Source organism: Phyllobates terribilis, unplaced genomic scaffold, assembly GCF_046119375.1.
Source record: "Phyllobates terribilis strain yellow unplaced genomic scaffold, ASM4611937v1 Scaffold_56__1_contigs__length_8794411, whole genome shotgun sequence".
Lineage (NCBI taxonomy): Eukaryota > Metazoa > Chordata > Amphibia > Anura > Dendrobatidae > Phyllobates > Phyllobates terribilis.
This window is the reverse complement of record NW_027362816.1, coordinates 5,279,184-5,296,314: the sequence shown is the minus strand read 5'-3', so window position 1 is coordinate 5,296,314 and position 17,131 is coordinate 5,279,184. Positions and strand designations below refer to the sequence as shown.

Below are 17,131 nucleotides of genomic sequence, written 5' to 3'. Positions count from 1 at the left end.
TCCCTCACATATGGGGTATCAGCCTGCTCAGGAGAAATTGCACAACATATTTTGTAGTCCATTTTATCCTGTTACCCTTCCGAAAATAAAAAAAAAATTGGTCTAAAGTAAAATTTTTGTGAAAAAAAGTTAAATGTTCATTGTTTACTTCCACATTCCAAAAATTCCCGTGAATCACCTGAAGGGTTAATAAACTTATGGAATGTGGTTTTGAGCCCCTTGAGGAGTGCAGTTTTTAGAATGGTGTCACATTGGGGTATTTTCTGTCATAAAGGCCCCTCAAAGTCACTTTAAATAAAATGTGGTCCCTAAAAAATGGTTTTGTAAATTTTGTTGGATAAATAAGAAATCGCTGGTCAACTTTTAACCCCTATAACTTCCTAACAAAAAAAAAATTTGGTTCCAAAATTGTGCTCATGTAAAGTAGACATGTTAGAAATGTTAACTGTTTTGTGTGACATATCTCTCTGACTTAAGGGCATAAAAATTTGAAGTTTGAAAATTGCGAAATTTTCAACATTTTTGCCATGCCAAATTTCCGATTTTTTTTTCACAAAGTAAAGCAAGTCATATCGAAGAAATTTTACCACTATCATGAAGTACAATATGTCACAAAAAAACAATCTCAAAATCAGTGGGATCCGCTGAAGCGTTCCAGAGTTATTACCTCATAAAGTGACAGTGGTCAGAATTTAAAAAATTGGCCCGGTCACGAAGGCGAAAGCAGGCTCTGGCGCGAAAGGGTTAATACTACTACTCCTCCCTTGTCTGACATTCTTATGACAAGATCTTTCATACATTTTAATTCTTGAAGGGCAATCTGTTTTTTCTTGGTCACATTTGACTTGGCACTCCCCATATTCTGAGATGAATGCAACACCTTTAACTCTCGCTGCACAGCATCCTGAAAGATATCCATTGAATCAGATCTGGACTGAATAGGATAAAATCCTAAAAATTTGACTTTGGTTTCTTTGGATATGGGTCGCACTGACTAAGAACATCTGAGTTCGAAACATGTTATTGTGACTCCTAAGTCCCATTGTCTTGTTTTAACTTTTTCACAATAAATGGAGTTTTAACTTTTTTCACATTACCTGGATTTCATGCTGGATTTTTCGCCCTTCTGTAGAGTGGGTACGGAAAGTATTCAGACCCCTTTAAATTTTTCACTCTTTGTTTCATTGCAGCCATTTGGTAAATTCTAAAAAGTTCATTTTTTTTCTCATTGAAGTACACTCTGCACCCCATCTTGACTGAAAAAAAACAGAAATGTAGACATTTTTGCAAATTTATTAAAAATGAAAAACTGAAATATCACATGGTCATAAGCATTCAGACCCTTTGCTCAGTATTGAGTAGAAGCACCCTTTTGAGCTAGTACAGCCATGAGTCTTCTTGGGATTGATGCAACAAGTTTTTCACACCTGGATTTGGGGATCCTCTGCCATTCTTCCTTGCAGATCCTCTCCAGTTCTGTCAGGTTGGATGGTGAACGTTGGTGGACAGCCATTTTCAGTTCTCTCCAGAGATGCTCAACTTAGGTCAGGGCTCTGGCTGGGCCAGTCAAGAATGGTCACAGAGTTGTTCTGAAGCCACTTCTTTTGTTATTTTAGCTGTGTGCTTAGGGTCATTGTCTTGGTGGAAGGTGAACTTTCCACCAAGTCTGAGGTCCAGAGCACTCTGGAAGAGGTTTTCATCCAGGATATCTCTGTACTTGGCCGCATTCATGTTTCCTTCAATTGCAACCAGTTGTCCTGTCCCTGCAGCTGAAAAACACCCCTATTGCATGATGCTGCCACCGCCATGTTTCACTGTTGGTATTGTATTGGGCAGGTGATGAGCAGTGCCTGGTTTTCTCCACACATACCGCTTAGAATTATCACCAAAAAGTTCTATCCTCATCTCATCAGACTAGAGAATTTTATATCTCATAGCCTGGGAGTCCTTCATGTGTTTTTGAGCAAACTCTATGCAGGCTTTCATATGTCTTGCCCTGAGGAGAGGCTTCCGTTGGGCCACTCTGCCATAAAGGCCCGACTGGTGGAGGGCTGCAGTGATAGTTAACTTTGTGGACCTTTCTCCACTTCTCTTCTTTACCTCTCTCACCAAGGCTCTTCTCCCATAATTGCTCAGTTTGGCTGGACGGCCAGGTCTAGGAAGACTTCTGGTGGTCCCAAACTTCTTCCATTTACGGATTATGGAGGTCATTGTGCTCTTGGGAACCGTGAGTAAAGCAGAAATTCTTTTGTAACCTTGGCCAGATCTGTGCCTTGCCACAATTCTGTCTCTGAGCTCCTTGTGCAGTTCCTTTGAGCTCATGATTCTCATTTGGTCTGACATGCACTGTGAGCTGTGAGGTCTTATATTGACAGGTGTGTGCTTTTCCGAATAAAGTCCTATCAGTTTAATTAATCATAGCTGGACTCCAATGAAGGAGTAGAACCATCTCAAGAAGGATCAGAAGGAAATGGACAGCATGTGACTTAAATATGAGTGTCTGAGCAAAGGTTCTGAAATCTTATGACCATATGATATTTCAGTTTTTCTTTAATAAATTTACAAAAATTTCTACATTTCTGGGTTTTTTTCAATCAAGATGGGGTGCAGAGTGTACTTTAATGAGAAAAAAATGAACTTTTTAGAATTTACCAAATGGCTGCAATGAAACAGAGTGAAAAAAGTAAAGGGGTCTGAATACTTTACATACCCACTGTATATATACAGTGGGGAAAAAAAGTATTTAGTCAGCCACCAATTGTGCAAGTTCTCTCACTTAAAAAGATGAGAGAGTCCTGTAATTGACTTCATAGGTAGACCTCAACTTTGAGAGACAAAATGAGAAAACAATCCTGAAAATCACATTGTCTGATTTGGAAAGAAATTACCCCAAATCAGACAATGACCCCAAACACACCTCCAGGCTGTGTAAGGGCTATTTGACCAAGAAGGAGAGTGATGGGGTGCTACGCCAGATGACCTGGCCTCCACAGTCACCAGACCTGAACCTAATCGAGATGGTTTGGGGTGAGCTGGACCGCAGAGTGAAAGCAAAGGGGCCAACAAGTGCTAAGCATCTCTGGGAACTCCTTCAAGATTGTTGGAAGACCATTTCCGGTGACTACCTCTTGAAGCTCATCAAGAGAATGCCAAGAGTGTGCAAAGCAATCATCAAAGCAAAAGGTGGCTACTTTGAAGAAGCAAGAATATAAGACATATTTTCAGTTGTTTCACACTTTTTTGTTAAGTATATAATTCCACATGTGTTAATTCATAGTTTTGATGCCTTCAGTGTGAATGTACAGTTTTCAAAGTCATGAAAATACAGAAAAATCTTTAAATGAGAAGGTGTGTCCAAACTTTTGGTCTGTACTGTATATCAGACCTGAATCCGATTGAGCACATCTGGGACATCATGTCTCGCTCCATCCACCAAGGTCACGTTGCACCACAGACTGTCCAGAAGTTGGCGGATGCTTTAGTCCAGGTCTGAGAGGAGATCCCACGGGAGACCATCTGCAACCTCATCAGGAGCATGCCCAGGCATTTTAGGGAGATCATACAGGCACGTGGAGGCCACACACAATACTGAGCCTCATTTTGACTTGTTTTAAGGACATTACATCAAAGTTGGATCAGCCTGTAGTGTGTTTTTCCTCTTTAATTTTGGTGGTGACTCCAAATCCAGGCCTCCATTGGTTAATAAATTTGATTTCCATTGATGATTTTTGTGTGATTTTGCTGTCAGCACATTCAACTTTGTACAGAACAAAGTATTCAATGAAAATATTTCATTCATTCAGATCTAGGATGTGTTATTTGAGTGTTCCCTTTATTTTTTTGAACAGTGTATGTAGGTTTTATTACTAGATGTAAAGAAGAAAACTAAATACTGTAAAATAATAAATCTCCTCATATGTTTCCCCTGATTATCTCCAGTACTTGTATTATTACACAGGATTTTTATGATGTTACATAGCTTCATTGTCTTCTCGTTCAGGTCTCTACAATATCGGATCCTCTCAGTGAAGATCTTCTATATAAGAGAATTTTCCTTATTGACCCATCAAAGATGAAAATGGACATAGACAAGATGGCGGAGAGGATATTAAATCTCACCCTAGAGATCCTCTTCCGGCTTACTGGAGAGGTGAGAGATTCTGATGACGTCACATTACATCATTCTTATCTATGGGAATAACAGATGGACAGAACTGGAGAGGTGAGGACTCTGGAAATGTCTGTAGTGAGATTTATTAATGTGTCTCTCCATAACCAGGATTACACAGTAGTGAAGAAGACCTCTAGTGAGCGCTGTCAGGACCCTGTGTCTGAGGGATGGAGAAGACCCCTGAGCCCAATCACAGGGCCTCCACCTCACCCCCTGATACATGAGGACATCAATGACCAGAAGATCCTAGAACTCACCTACAAGATGATTGAGCTGCTGACTGGAGAGGTGACACTGCTAGGAATGAGGAATGCTGGGACATTATACAGTAACACTATGAAGGGATCGGGGAACGACTGTATCATTGTATGTGTCAGGTTCCTATAAGGTGTCAGGATGTCGCTGTCTATTTCTCCATGGAGGAGTGGGAATATTTAGAAGGACACAAAGATCTGTACAAGGACGTCATGATGGAGGTTCCCCAGCCCCTCACATCACCAGGTAATAGACAGGACTAAATACACACGGCCCATAATTATCTGTATGTAAAGAATGAGTTCAGCCCCTGTATGTGTTTCCTCCAGATCTATCCAGTAAGAGGACAACACCAGAGAGATGTCCCCATCCTCTTCTTCCACAGGATTGTAAACAAGAAGATCCCAATGTTCCTCAGGATCATCAGGTAGATGGAGAGAAGGTGTCATGAGATCTCCCCTATGATGTGTAGGTCTTGTGTTCAGTCTTGTTTTATCCACCAGTATTATATGTTTTATACTTGTGTAATGAGAACGGTAGAGATGGCAGGATTAGAGCTGATCATAGATGTGACTTCTCTAACTGTCTGTGACTTTTACAATATTTGTTTCAGGGTGAAGATCTGACCCATATTAATACTACAGAGACATATGTGAGGGGTGATGAGTGGTGTAAAGAGATGATTTCTACAGATAACCTCCCAGGTGAGTAGTAACTAGTGTTGAGCGAGCACTAAAATGCTCGGGTGCTCGAAGTTCAGGCAGAGCTCACCGTGATACTCGGGTGCTCAACCTGAGCAACGAGCCGAATGTTAGTCTATGGGAGACCCGAGCATTTTTGCGGCGGCACCCGCGGCAGTCTGTAGAAAGCCTAAAAAGTGCCCAAAACGATAGTGACAGTGCTCAAATGACATGGGGACAGCATGAGGATCGCCCCAGGAAGCATTTCTGACCCCCAGGTCAGTGGTGTCAACAATGTGGTCAGAGGTATTAAGTCACTTTTACGGGCTCACAATAAAACGTTCAAAAACGAAACTGAAACGGTTTTCCTGTGAAATATGTTAAGGAACTTCCTTTCCAGGGTAAAGACTTGTGTATAAGGTAAAATAAATAACCAAAACCAAAAATATTCCTCCACACCTTGGGCTATGTTCACAAGTAGCATTTTTTATGCATTTTTGCACTTTTGTATTGCTTTCAACCATGACAAATGCATTCACCGGGAAATATAATTTTAACATTTTACAACCTTATCTGGCCATGTGCTGTGTGACACATGCATACAGTGCTGAAAAGACATGGGAACAGCATGGGGAAGACCCCTGGAGGCATCTCTGACACCCTGGTCACTGCCTAAAAGTGTGCCCATCAGAAGTGATCCTTGCCGCATCAGAAGATGCAGACTTGCAACTATCCCCGTGCAAGTCCTTGTCCCAGGGTAGTGTTCCATTGTACCTCCCCCATTCCTTGCAATGCAAGCGCAAGTATGCAGCCTGCCACCCACCCAGCCCCAGGCTGCAATACCATACTGTTTGCTTGCTTGCACTTCAAATTGGGCCTTTTAGGCATGTGGAGGCGGAATCTGGCCACCACTTCACGGCTGCGTCGGCGGCCTGGTATCCATACTCAGTCCCCAGCCGCCCGGCGGCCGGGTGTCCACTCTTGGTCCCCAGCCGCCAGGGGGTGGCCGGGTGTCCATACTCTGTCCCCAGCCGCCCCGCGGCCGTATGTGTCCATACTCGGTCCCCAGCCGCCCCGCGGCCGGGTGCCCACACACGGTCCCCCACCCCCTGGGGGCGGCCGGGTGTCCATAAACGGTCCCCAGCCACCCCTATTTGTCCCGGTGCTCCTTATACACAAGCGCGCATGCCAAAACATTACCTGTGCCATCCCCAGTGCATTTAGTGGGAAAGACAGCCTAACCACAAACACGTGGACAAGTGAATGTGGCCAGGGATGGTCCATCTCACTGACGCCTTCACACTGGGTTAATATTGTGGAAGCCAGGACACAGTTGGACACTGGGATGCAACACGTCCTCCAGATATAGAGGATTGCGGGTCCTGGGTCAATCAGGCTTCAACACAAAGTTCAGAAGGTAGACAGCAGCAGTGGTCGGCCTCCTACACCACGAGTAAATCATTCATGATCATGAGGCCATCCATCTCCTTAGCTTTCTGTTCCTTGGAATGCAAGCGCATGTATGTAGTAGCGGCTAGGCCTGAGGTGGTCAGCATTTTGGCGCATATCCTACCTCCTCCGAGGATTGCTGGATGTTTTCCTGCTACTATCCCAATTCTATGACTCCCGTTAAAACAAAGCTTCAGGTGATGAATGATGGATGAGGTGGTGGCAAAGGAGAAAGAGCAGGAGGAACAGGGACCATTCACATTAATATCAGGCCAGTCAACAACACATGTCTAGTAGAATATGTTTCTGTACAAAAAGGAGCGGTTCGGCTACACAGTTATAGCCCATACAGTGAGTGCAATGCCTACCAAATATTTTGAGACACTCCAATGCCCCTTGGAAGTAACATGGAGGTTAGAGGGCCTTAACTAAACCGTTTTTTCCATTTATAGCAACTGGGTCTCCTGTACACTGTTGGCCTAAGCAGTGAATGGAAGGATTTCCAAAAATTATGAGGAACTTCAATGCCCCTGGAAACAGACGTGGATTACAGCGTACTAAAAACCTTCTACCCATTATTGGGGAGTGGGTCTCCCTTAGTTTTCGCCTATGCATTGAAAAGCAAAAGCTGACTAAAATTAGGAGGAAATGCAATGCCCGTTGGAAGAGTCGTGGTGATTAGAGGTAATTAAAAACAACATTTCAATGCCCCTTGGAAGAGCTGTGGAGTTCAGAGTGGTTTAACAAGACGGTTTTAATGCCCCTTGAAAGAGACGTGGAGGTCACAGTAGCTTAACAAGACGGTTTTAATGCCCCTTGGAAGAGTGGTGGAGGTCGCAGTGGAATAAAAAGACAATATCAATGCCCCTTGGAAGAGACGTGGAGGTCACAGTAGCTTAACAAGACGGTTTTAATGCCCCTTAGAAGAGTGGTGGAGGTCGCAGTGGAATAAAAAGACAATATCAATGCCCCTTGGAAGAGACGTGGAGGTCACAGTAGCTTAACAAGACGGTTTTAATGCCCCTTGGAAGAGCTGTGGAGTTCAGAGTGGTCAGGCAGCGTAACATAAAGTCAGCCATGCGTGCCAGACTGCTAACAGGCAAGACTTCCGTGTCCTCACCAAGATGACGACTGACCATGCTCTCCTCCTCCTCCCCCCGTCCTCAGGCCACCCACCCTGAACCGACGCTATGACAGTTGGCTCCTGTTCTTCCTCCTCCTCCTCTCCCTCATTGTCCCCCAATGCACGTTGGGATGAGATGAGGCTGGGCTGTGTGTAATCGACCGCTACTGCTTCTTGATCCATCTCATCATACTCTGGCTGCAATGCCTCCTCTTTAATTCTCTGCAGAGCGCGTTGCAAAGGACAGACAAGTGGGATGCTGACGCTAATGATGGCGTCATCGCCACTCACCATCTTGGTGGACTCCTCAAAGTTTGTCAGGATGGTACATATGTCAGACATCCAGGTCCACTCCTGAGGTCTTATGTGTGGAGTCTGACCTGAAAATCGAAGGCCTTGTTGTGGCTGGTACTCCACAACTGCTCTGTTGTGCTCACAAATCCTTTGTAACATGTGGAGGATGGAGTTCCAACGTGTGGGGACATCACACACCAAACGCTGCTGCAACACAGGGAAGCTGTAGCCGACTTCCAAAAATGAGCTGACAGGAGGCGTACTTTGACGAGCAGATCTGGCAACTCGGGGTACGATTTAAGAAACCTCTGAACCACGAGGTTAAGCACATGAGCCAGGCATGTTACGTGTGTGATCTCGCCTCTCCTCAGAGCCGCCACCAGGTTACGGCCATTGTCACACACGACCATGCCTGGATGTAGGTTCAGCGGTCTCAGCCACAGATCTGCCTGCTCTTTCACAGCTATCCAGAACTCACAAGCAGTGTGAGGTTTATCACTTAAGCTTATGAGTTTCAGCACAGCCTGTTGCCACTTGACAGAGGCAGTACTGCAGTGCTTCCAGCTTGTAACTGATGTGGTGATATCTTAGATGGAGGCTGAACATGAGGAGGAGGATGATACGCAGGAGATGTACACTGTGGGGGCAACTCTGACTGACATTGGGCCCACAATCCTCGGTGTGGGGAGGATGTGTTCCGTCCCAAGGTCCAACTGGGTCCCGGCTTCCACTATGTTTACCCAGTGTGCCGTCAGGGAGATGTACCATCCCTGGCCGCAAGCACTTGTCCACGTGTCCGTTGTCAGGTGGACTCTCCCAGTAACTGCGTTGTTGAGGGCACGGCAGATGTTTTGGGACATGAGCATGTGTAGTGCGGGGTTGGCACACCGGGCAAAATAGTGTCGGCTGGGGACCGAGTACCGAGGGACTGCCACCGCCATAAGGTTGCGGAAGGATTCCATCTCTACCAGCCTAAAAGGCAGCATTTACAGTGCAAGCAGTCGTGAAATGTGTGAATTTAGGACCGTGGCCTGTGGGGCGTTGGCTGCGAATTTGTTCTTTCATTCAAAAGTTTGGGATATGGACAATTGAACGCTGCGGTGGGATGTGGACGTTGATGCTGTTTCTTGAGAAATTGCCATAACAAGTGAAGACTGAAAGGAGGGGGCATCTTTGCATGCAGTATGGACAGGGGATTGCCTTGCACGCACAACAGGGGGTTCTCTTACACGCACAACAGCGGAAAAAGCAGTGGTGACACCCGCTGACACTGGTCGTGGACCCTGGTGGTGCTTTGCTGACATGTGCCTGATCATGCTGGTGGTGGTCAGGCTGGTACTTTTGTTACCCCTGCTGATGCTGGCATGGCAGGTGGTACAAATGGCCTTTTTGGGGTTATTAGCAGAGTCTTTAAAAATCTTCCAGACTGTGGAAGACCTACCGGTTGTACTGGCAACGTCCCTCGTGTTGCGGTTACGGGGAACAGTTGCCCGCCTTCTGTGTGTGGCCACCACACTGCTTCTTCCTGCCTGTTGGGGTACTCTGCCTCCCTCCCCCTTGTGCTGCTGGCCTCGCTCTGCGTGTCCTCCTGCCACGTTGGGTCAGTTACTAGATCATCCACCACCTCCTCCTCTTCCACTTGCGCACCACGATCCTCCTCCTCCCTTCGTGGCAATTGTGTCTCGTCATCGTCCACCTCTTGTGACAAATTGCCAGCGTCGCCTTTCTGTGGCCGTAGCTGTTCAAATATTTGGGATCGCTACATGGGATCTCCTCTTCCACCACTTGAAGCGCAGCAGGCGAGGGGCACAAATATGGAAATGGACCAGTGAACTGCTCTTCAGAGTGTCCAACTGTGGGATCAGTTGCTGTCTGACGACACTCAGCATGGTGGGAGGAAGGAGCACCAGGGTGAGGAGGAGTATGCGGTCAAGACTCACTAAAACTTGACCGTGTGGAAGACAGACCGGAGGTGGTGGTGCCCAGGTAACTGGAAGTATTATCTGCTATCCAATTAATAACCTGTTCACACTCATCAGTTCGCAATACTGGTGTTGTGTGCTTCCCTAGTAATTCGGTCAAGAAGTGGGAGCGAAAAGATGTGGCTGTTGGTTGTGGCACATTTTCACCTTGGCCACGGCCCAGTCCTCTACACGCACCATCACCAGAATGTCCAGTTCCACGTCCCTTGCTACGCGCCTTGCCCATTGTAAATTAAGTAAAATAGCTTACACTCGCACTATCAATGGAAATAGGGTAATAAAAAGGAGAATAGAACCATGGAAGAGGAAAACCACAGTTCTATTTCTCTGGCCTACACCAGAATGTTTTAAACAGATATATTTGTGTCTGAACAGTCAGCAAGACACTATTACTGTTTTTTTTACGGAAAAAAGGCAAAAAGCTGGATAATATAGAGATTTGAACCATGGAACTGCAAAACCACAGTTATAGTTATCTGGCCTACACCAGAATCTTTTAAACAGATATATTTGTGTCTGAACACTCACAGACACACTCTTTTTTTTGGGGGGGGACACCAAAAGGTTAATAAGACTGGTATTTGTACAGTCTGACGGAGGGAAAAAAAAAAAAAAAAAAGAGGATTTAGATGAAAAAAAAAAGGATTTTTCCTGGCCCCCGAGACCTGGGACTAAGTCTAGCAATTTGAGCAGCAGCACACAGGACTGTAATGCAGTGTTTGTTGGTATAACTACTGCGTCTACTATACAGCCTGGCTGCCTGCCTGATATCTGGGATGGATATTAGTCCTGAGAAGGACTGTTTGTTTGATTTGGCAGGCTTTAGAGACCCTAAACTAAGTATTTTGCAGTATAAATCTCTCCCTAGCTCATCAGCACTCCCCCTACACTGTCTGATCCCGGGCGACTGTGTCCAAGATGGCGGCGCCCAGTTTTAAATACTCAAGGTGACGCTGTCACTGAGTCATTATCTCAGTAAATTAGAATACTTTATAACAACAGCTTGAAAAATGTTTTTAAAATCCGAAATGTTGGCCTACCGAAATGTATGTTTAGTAAATGCACGCAATACTTGGTCTGGGCTCCTTTTGCATCAATTACTGCATTAGTGCTGCACGGCATGGAGGCGATCAGCCTGTGGCACTGCTGAGGTGTTATGGAAGGCCAGGTTGCTTTGATAACAGCCTTCAGCTCGTCTTCATTGTTGGGTCTGGTGTCTCTCATCTTCCTCTTGACAATACCCCATAGATTCTCTATGGGGTTAAGGTCAGGCGAGTTGCTAGACATTGATACTGTTGTTTTTAAACCAGGTATTGGTACTTTTGGCAGTGTGGACAGGTGACAAGTCCTGCTGCAGAATGAAATTTCCATCTCCAAAAAGCTTGTCGGCAGAGGGAAGCATGAAGTGCTCTAAAATTTCATGGTAGACGGCTGCGCTGACTTTGGTCTTGATAAAACATAGTGGACCTACACCACCAGATGACATGGCTCCCCAAACCATCACGGATTGTGGAAACTTCACACTAGACCTTCAGCAGCTTGGATTGTGGCCTCTCCACTCTTCCTCCAGACTCTAGGACCTTGCTTTCCAAATGAAATGCAAAATTTACTTTCACCTGAAAACAACAGCTTGGACCACTGAGCAGCAGTCCAGGTCTTTTTCTCCTTGGCCCAGGTAAGACGCTTCTGGCGTTGTCTGTTGGTCATGAGTGGCTTGACACAAGGAATGCGACACTTGTAACACATGTACTGGATACGTCTGTGTGTGGTGGCTCTTGAAGCAATGACTCGAGCAGCAGTCCACTTCTTGTGAATCTCCCCCCAAATTTTTGAATGGCCTTTTCTTAACAATCCTTTCAAGGCCGCAGTTATCCCAGTTGCTTGTGCACCTTTTTCTACCACACTTTTTCCTTCCACTCAACTTTCCATTAATATGCTTGGATACAGCACTCTGTGAACAGCCAGCTTCTGTAGCAATGACCTTTTGTGGCTTACCCTCCTTGTGGAGTGTGTAAGTGACTGCCTTCTAGACATCTGTCAAGTCAGCAGTCTTCCCCATGATTGTGGAGCCTACTGAAACAGACTAAGGGACCTTTTTAAACGCATAGGAAGCCTTTGCAGGTGTTTTTTGTTAATTATTCTAATTTACTGAGATAATGACTTTTGTGTTTTCATTGGCTGTAAGCCATAATCATCAACATTAACAGAAATAAACACTTGAAATAGATCACTCTGTTTGTAATGACTCTATATCATATATGAGTTTCACTTTTTGTATTGAAGAACTGAAATAAATTAACTTTTTGATGATATTCTAATTTATTGAGAAGCACCTGTATCTCTAAGCTGTGCTTGGCTGATAGCTGTAATATACTGTAATATTTACACCTGCAGGAGATATGTTGGCATGACTCGAGCCCTGGTATGTTGGATTCACTTCACGTCATAAATTACATTATGTTTTCAATCCTAAGGAATTCAGATTACTGCACAATCTCTCCTGAAATGGGGGGCGCTAATACTTTCTCCACTCTTCTGATCAGGTTATTGTAGCTCCAGTGGTCCACCATAAATACAGTAAGCAGTAAGTGTAAGTCCGCTTTAATGTTGGAGTTCTCCCCTCATACATATGTTCTTGTTGAGGATGTAACATATTTTTTATGTCTTTTTTTCCAGGTTCATTCTGTATGATAGTTTGATTGTGGTGGGATCGGCCGGCCTCACTTATGTGAATCTGTAACTCCCTGGTAGTCTTTAAAAAAGGTCTCCATTACCTCTTCCCAATGCCCGAGGTCTAAATTTAAGACGCCTCAGCTCTGCACTATTATAAAAAGTTCATTTAAAATGTCTAATATTTCTTCTTGAAACTCATCTGATCTGAAAATATTGGCACTTAGCGATAATTTAGATTGCCAAGAGCCACATGCTCTAATTACCCCCGAGAGGTTTCACCACTATTTACTCATTTTTTTACTAAAGAAGCCTGTTCAGCTTGATTTCTTCAGTTCTTCAGTAGATGTGTTATGGTCTATAGTCACAGTTTTGCCCATCACCCCTTTAACTTCTTTAAAGGGAATCTGTCACCCCCTGGGCGATTTGAGACCTCTAATATGGGCATACTGGTTATAGAAAAGTAAATCTATACATACCTGTATGGCCCATAGTAGAGGTCTGCTTGCAGTGAAATTGAGTTTTATAAAATCTGTCTTCACATGCTTGGCATCCCCTGGACACCAAGAAATCCCCGCCTATCTCTTTAGTTAGCCTAGAAATCCCCGCCTATCTCTTTAGTTAGCCCAGAAATCCCCACCTATCTGCTTATTTAGCATGTCCCCCCCCCCCCTCCCCTGCACGTCACAGGACCCTGTGACGTGCGCTCTTGTCACTCACTTCCTGCACATGCGCGTTGCGACGCTCACATCAGGAGCGCTTTGTTTCCTCCGGCCCGTTTGTCTCTGCACTGTTCCGCAGTGTTCTGGTGCACTGGGGAGGCTGCACCGGGGAGCCTGCGCACCAGAACACTGCGGAGCAGTGCAGAGACAAACGGGCCGGGAGGAAACAAAGCGCTCCTGATGTGAGCATCGCATTGCGCATGCGCGGGAAATGAGTTAGACCACTGCACGTCACAGGTCCCTGTGACGTGCAGGGGAGGTGGGGAACATGCTAAATAAGCAGATAGGCGGGGACTTCTTGGCGTCCGGGGGACGCCAAGCATGTGATAACGGATTTTATAAAACTCCCATTTCACTGCAAGCAGACCTCTACTATGGGCCATACAGGCATGTATAGATCTACTTTTCTATAACCTGTATGCCCATATTAGGGGTCTCCAATCTCCCAGGGGGTGGCAGATTCTCTTTAACCCCTCTACATGGATCTGGACTTACACAGAGACCCCTAGGCTTGGGCCACTGTGTTACCTGCTGTTCTGTTGTGTCAGATGGGAAGAATAGTCAGCTATTCGGGTCAGAACCAGGAGGGCAGAGAAAATACAAAATCAGAAGAAACTAATAGTCAGTAAAGGGGCCGAGGTCACAACAGAAACAAATAGACAAACCGGGAGCTGAGCACAGAGGACTGAACCAGAGGAGAACAAGGCTGTATCTGGCAGCTTCCAGCAATATGCTTCCAGCTTTAGTAGGGTGCGGTGCTTTCCAATTAACTGAAGCAGGGAGCAGATTACTCCAGCTGGACAGCACACACACCCATACTGCCAGACTGGATGGTACTACTGGTCCCAGCAACCCTAATCTTAATGGCTGGACAGAGCCTGCGCCGCCAGAGCTTCTGGTTCTGACGTCTCCTCCTTCACCAGCGCCGCCTGCAGGATGAATAAAGCTCCTGGTGACAGAATTAGACGTTGCAGGAGCAGATCCCAGAGAAAATGGGACCCACCATTTGCAGAAACCTTGATATGACAAAATGAAAGAAAACCAGAGCAGTAGAAATCCCCATAAGGTGACTCCATCTTGGAAATTATAACCTTCAGGGAATTAATCTATAGGAGTAGGGACTATTTTGACTCCACAGGCACTTTCCCTAAATTAGCACGCAGTGGATGTTGGAGAGTGAAAATTGCAAAAATGCCATTTTATTACCCAACACACAGTGCCCAGATAAATTAAGTGGGTTCTTCTCACTATAGTAATGCCAAATACATGAATGCTAAATGTGGTTTGGGCACAGTCTTTTAGACTGTGAACTGTAATTGACTTGGTGAATAATTTTTTTTTTACGTAGCTTGCCATTTTTACAGACCCTTTAAGTAAAAATGTTAAAAAAATGTAAGAACATTTTATTCAATAATAATACTTAATTTTATTCTTGGCAGATGACTGTACCAGGAGATCAGAAGGACAACTGACATCTTCAATTTTTAAATCACATGAGATTGAGATCCAACAAGATGCAATTGAAATGAATGCCATTACTCCAGATATACCATCATCCCTTCACAGCAAAGATCAATCATCTAATCCTTTGAAACAGGTCCTGTCTTCTGATTCATTAGCGACTACTAAGGAAAATCAAAGTTACAAAATAAGCATTAAAAAACGAACTGCTCCTAAAGCAAAGAAGCCATTTTCACGTTCAGAATATAGAAATACTCTTCTTAAACAAGAAAAAATTCGCAGATCAGATCTTGCGAGGCAGAGAACTCACAGAGGGGAGAAGCCATTTTCATGTTTGGAATGCGGGAAATGTTTTAACGATAAATCAGTTTTGATTAATCACCAGAGAACTCACACAGGGGAGAAGCCTTTTTCTTGTTCAGAATGTGGGAAAGGTTTTAACTACAAATCAGAGCTTCTTATACATCAGAGAACTCACACAGGGGAGAAGCCTTTTTCTTGTTCAGAATGTGGGAAATGTTTTAACCATAAATTGGTTTTGGTTAATCACCATAGAACTCACACAGGGGAGAAGTCTTTTTCCTGTTCAGAATGTGGGAAATGTTTTAGCCGGAAATCAGGTTTAGTTGTGCACCAGAGAACCCACACAGGGGAGAAGCCTTTTTCCTGTTCAGAATGTGGGAAAGGTTTTAGCTACAAATCAGAGCTTCTTATACATCAGAGAACTCACACAGGGGAGAAGCCTTTTTCTTGTTCAGAATGTGGGAAATGTTTTAACCATAAATTGGTTTTGGTTAATCACCATAGAACTCACACAGGGGAGAAGCCTTTTTCCTGTTCAGAATGTGGGAAATGTTTTAAACAGGAATCAGGGCTTTATAGACATCGGAGAACTCACACAGGGGAGAAGCCTTTTTCTTGTTCAGAATGTGGGAAATGTTTTAACCTAAAATCAGTTTTAGTTATACACCAGAGAACTCACACAGGGGAGAAGCCATTTTCATGTCCAGAATGTGGGAAATGTTTTAACCATAAATCGGTTATGGTTAATCACCAGAGAATCCACACAGGAGAGAAGCCTTTTTCATGTCCAGAATGTGGGAAATGTTTTAACCATAAATCGGTTATGGTTAATCACCAGAGAATCCACACGGGAGAGAAGCCTTTTTCCTGTTCAGAATGTGGAAAATGTTTTAACCAGGAATCGGTGCTTTATAGACATCAGAGAACTCACACAGGGGAGAAGCCTTTTTCACGTCCAGAATGTGGGAAATGTTTCACCCATAAATCAGCTTTGGTTAATCACCAGAGAACTCACACAGTGGAGAAGCCTTTTTCATGTTCTTAATGTGGGAAATGTTTTATACGGAAATCAATTCTTAATAAACATCAGAGAAGCCACAGAGGGGAAAAGCCTTTTTCATGTTCAGAATTTTGGAAATGTTTTAACCGAAAATTGTATCTTCTTAAAGGGGTTACTAAGAAAAAAAACAAAAAGTCAGCTCACCCATTGAGGAATCCAAAGCTCAGGAAACCAGCAGAATCGAGAGCAGAAAAAAATCCAGCTTCAATGACTAAAGACCTTACTGTCTGAAACGTGTCTGCTAGAAAATATTTCCCCCTCTAGGGGTTGTGACATCCATGCTGTTATCTCAGATTTTTATATTTACTCAATAAAGCAATGTTTTTAGAGGATCATTGAAGCTGGATTTTTTTCTGCTCTCCATTCTTAAAGGGGATGTCCTCTACTTGGACAATGCTTTGTCATTCCTCATGTTTGGCCTCGTTAAATGTGACGCCAGCGCTGATTGGGCTCAGGGCTCACATGGCGTAACAACCTGACCTGAGCCCCGGAAACACAAGTGCTGACACCGATGGAACGGCACCAGTATGGGAGGTTTGTATAATTCTTATAATAATTTTTGTAATAAGTATATCGTTTATCCATTATGTATATATTCAGTGTGTTCATTAATAGAGATTTGAATCCTTAGTTATAGAAATATAGTTTTATCAAAAGATCATAACAGGTCTACTTTTCAGTCATGCTCTTTGCGGTCAGAAGCATCTAACATTCTGAGATACAGTTGTGTAAAACAAAGTGTTTGCCCCGTCCTGATTTCTTATTCTTTTGCATATTTGTCACAGATGTAAATATTAGACAAAGATAACACAAGTAAACACAAAAAGCCATTTTTAAATGAAGGTATTTTATTATTAAGGGAAAAAGAAATCCAAAGCTCCAGGGCCCTCTGTAAAAAAGGCCCCACTCATATACACACACACACACACACACACACACACACACACACACACACACACAC

General features: G+C 44.2%; 1 protein-coding gene across 1 annotated transcript in view; it reads left to right on the top strand.

Moving 5' to 3' along the window:
• Nucleotides 1-16,477, top strand: part of LOC141192290 (uncharacterized) — a 46,771-nt gene extending 30,294 nt beyond the window's left edge. Inside the window, exons 4-7 of the mRNA XM_073661784.1 lie at nt 4,549-4,672; nt 4,756-4,853; nt 5,040-5,130; nt 14,786-16,477. Of these exons, the coding sequence (XP_073517885.1) occupies nt 4,549-4,672; nt 4,756-4,853; nt 5,040-5,130; nt 14,786-16,155 (1,683 nt within the window). The 3' untranslated portion in view covers nt 16,156-16,477. The remainder of the gene's footprint in view (nt 1-4,548; nt 4,673-4,755; nt 4,854-5,039; nt 5,131-14,785) is intronic.
• Nucleotides 16,478-17,131: the final 654 nt, after the last annotated feature.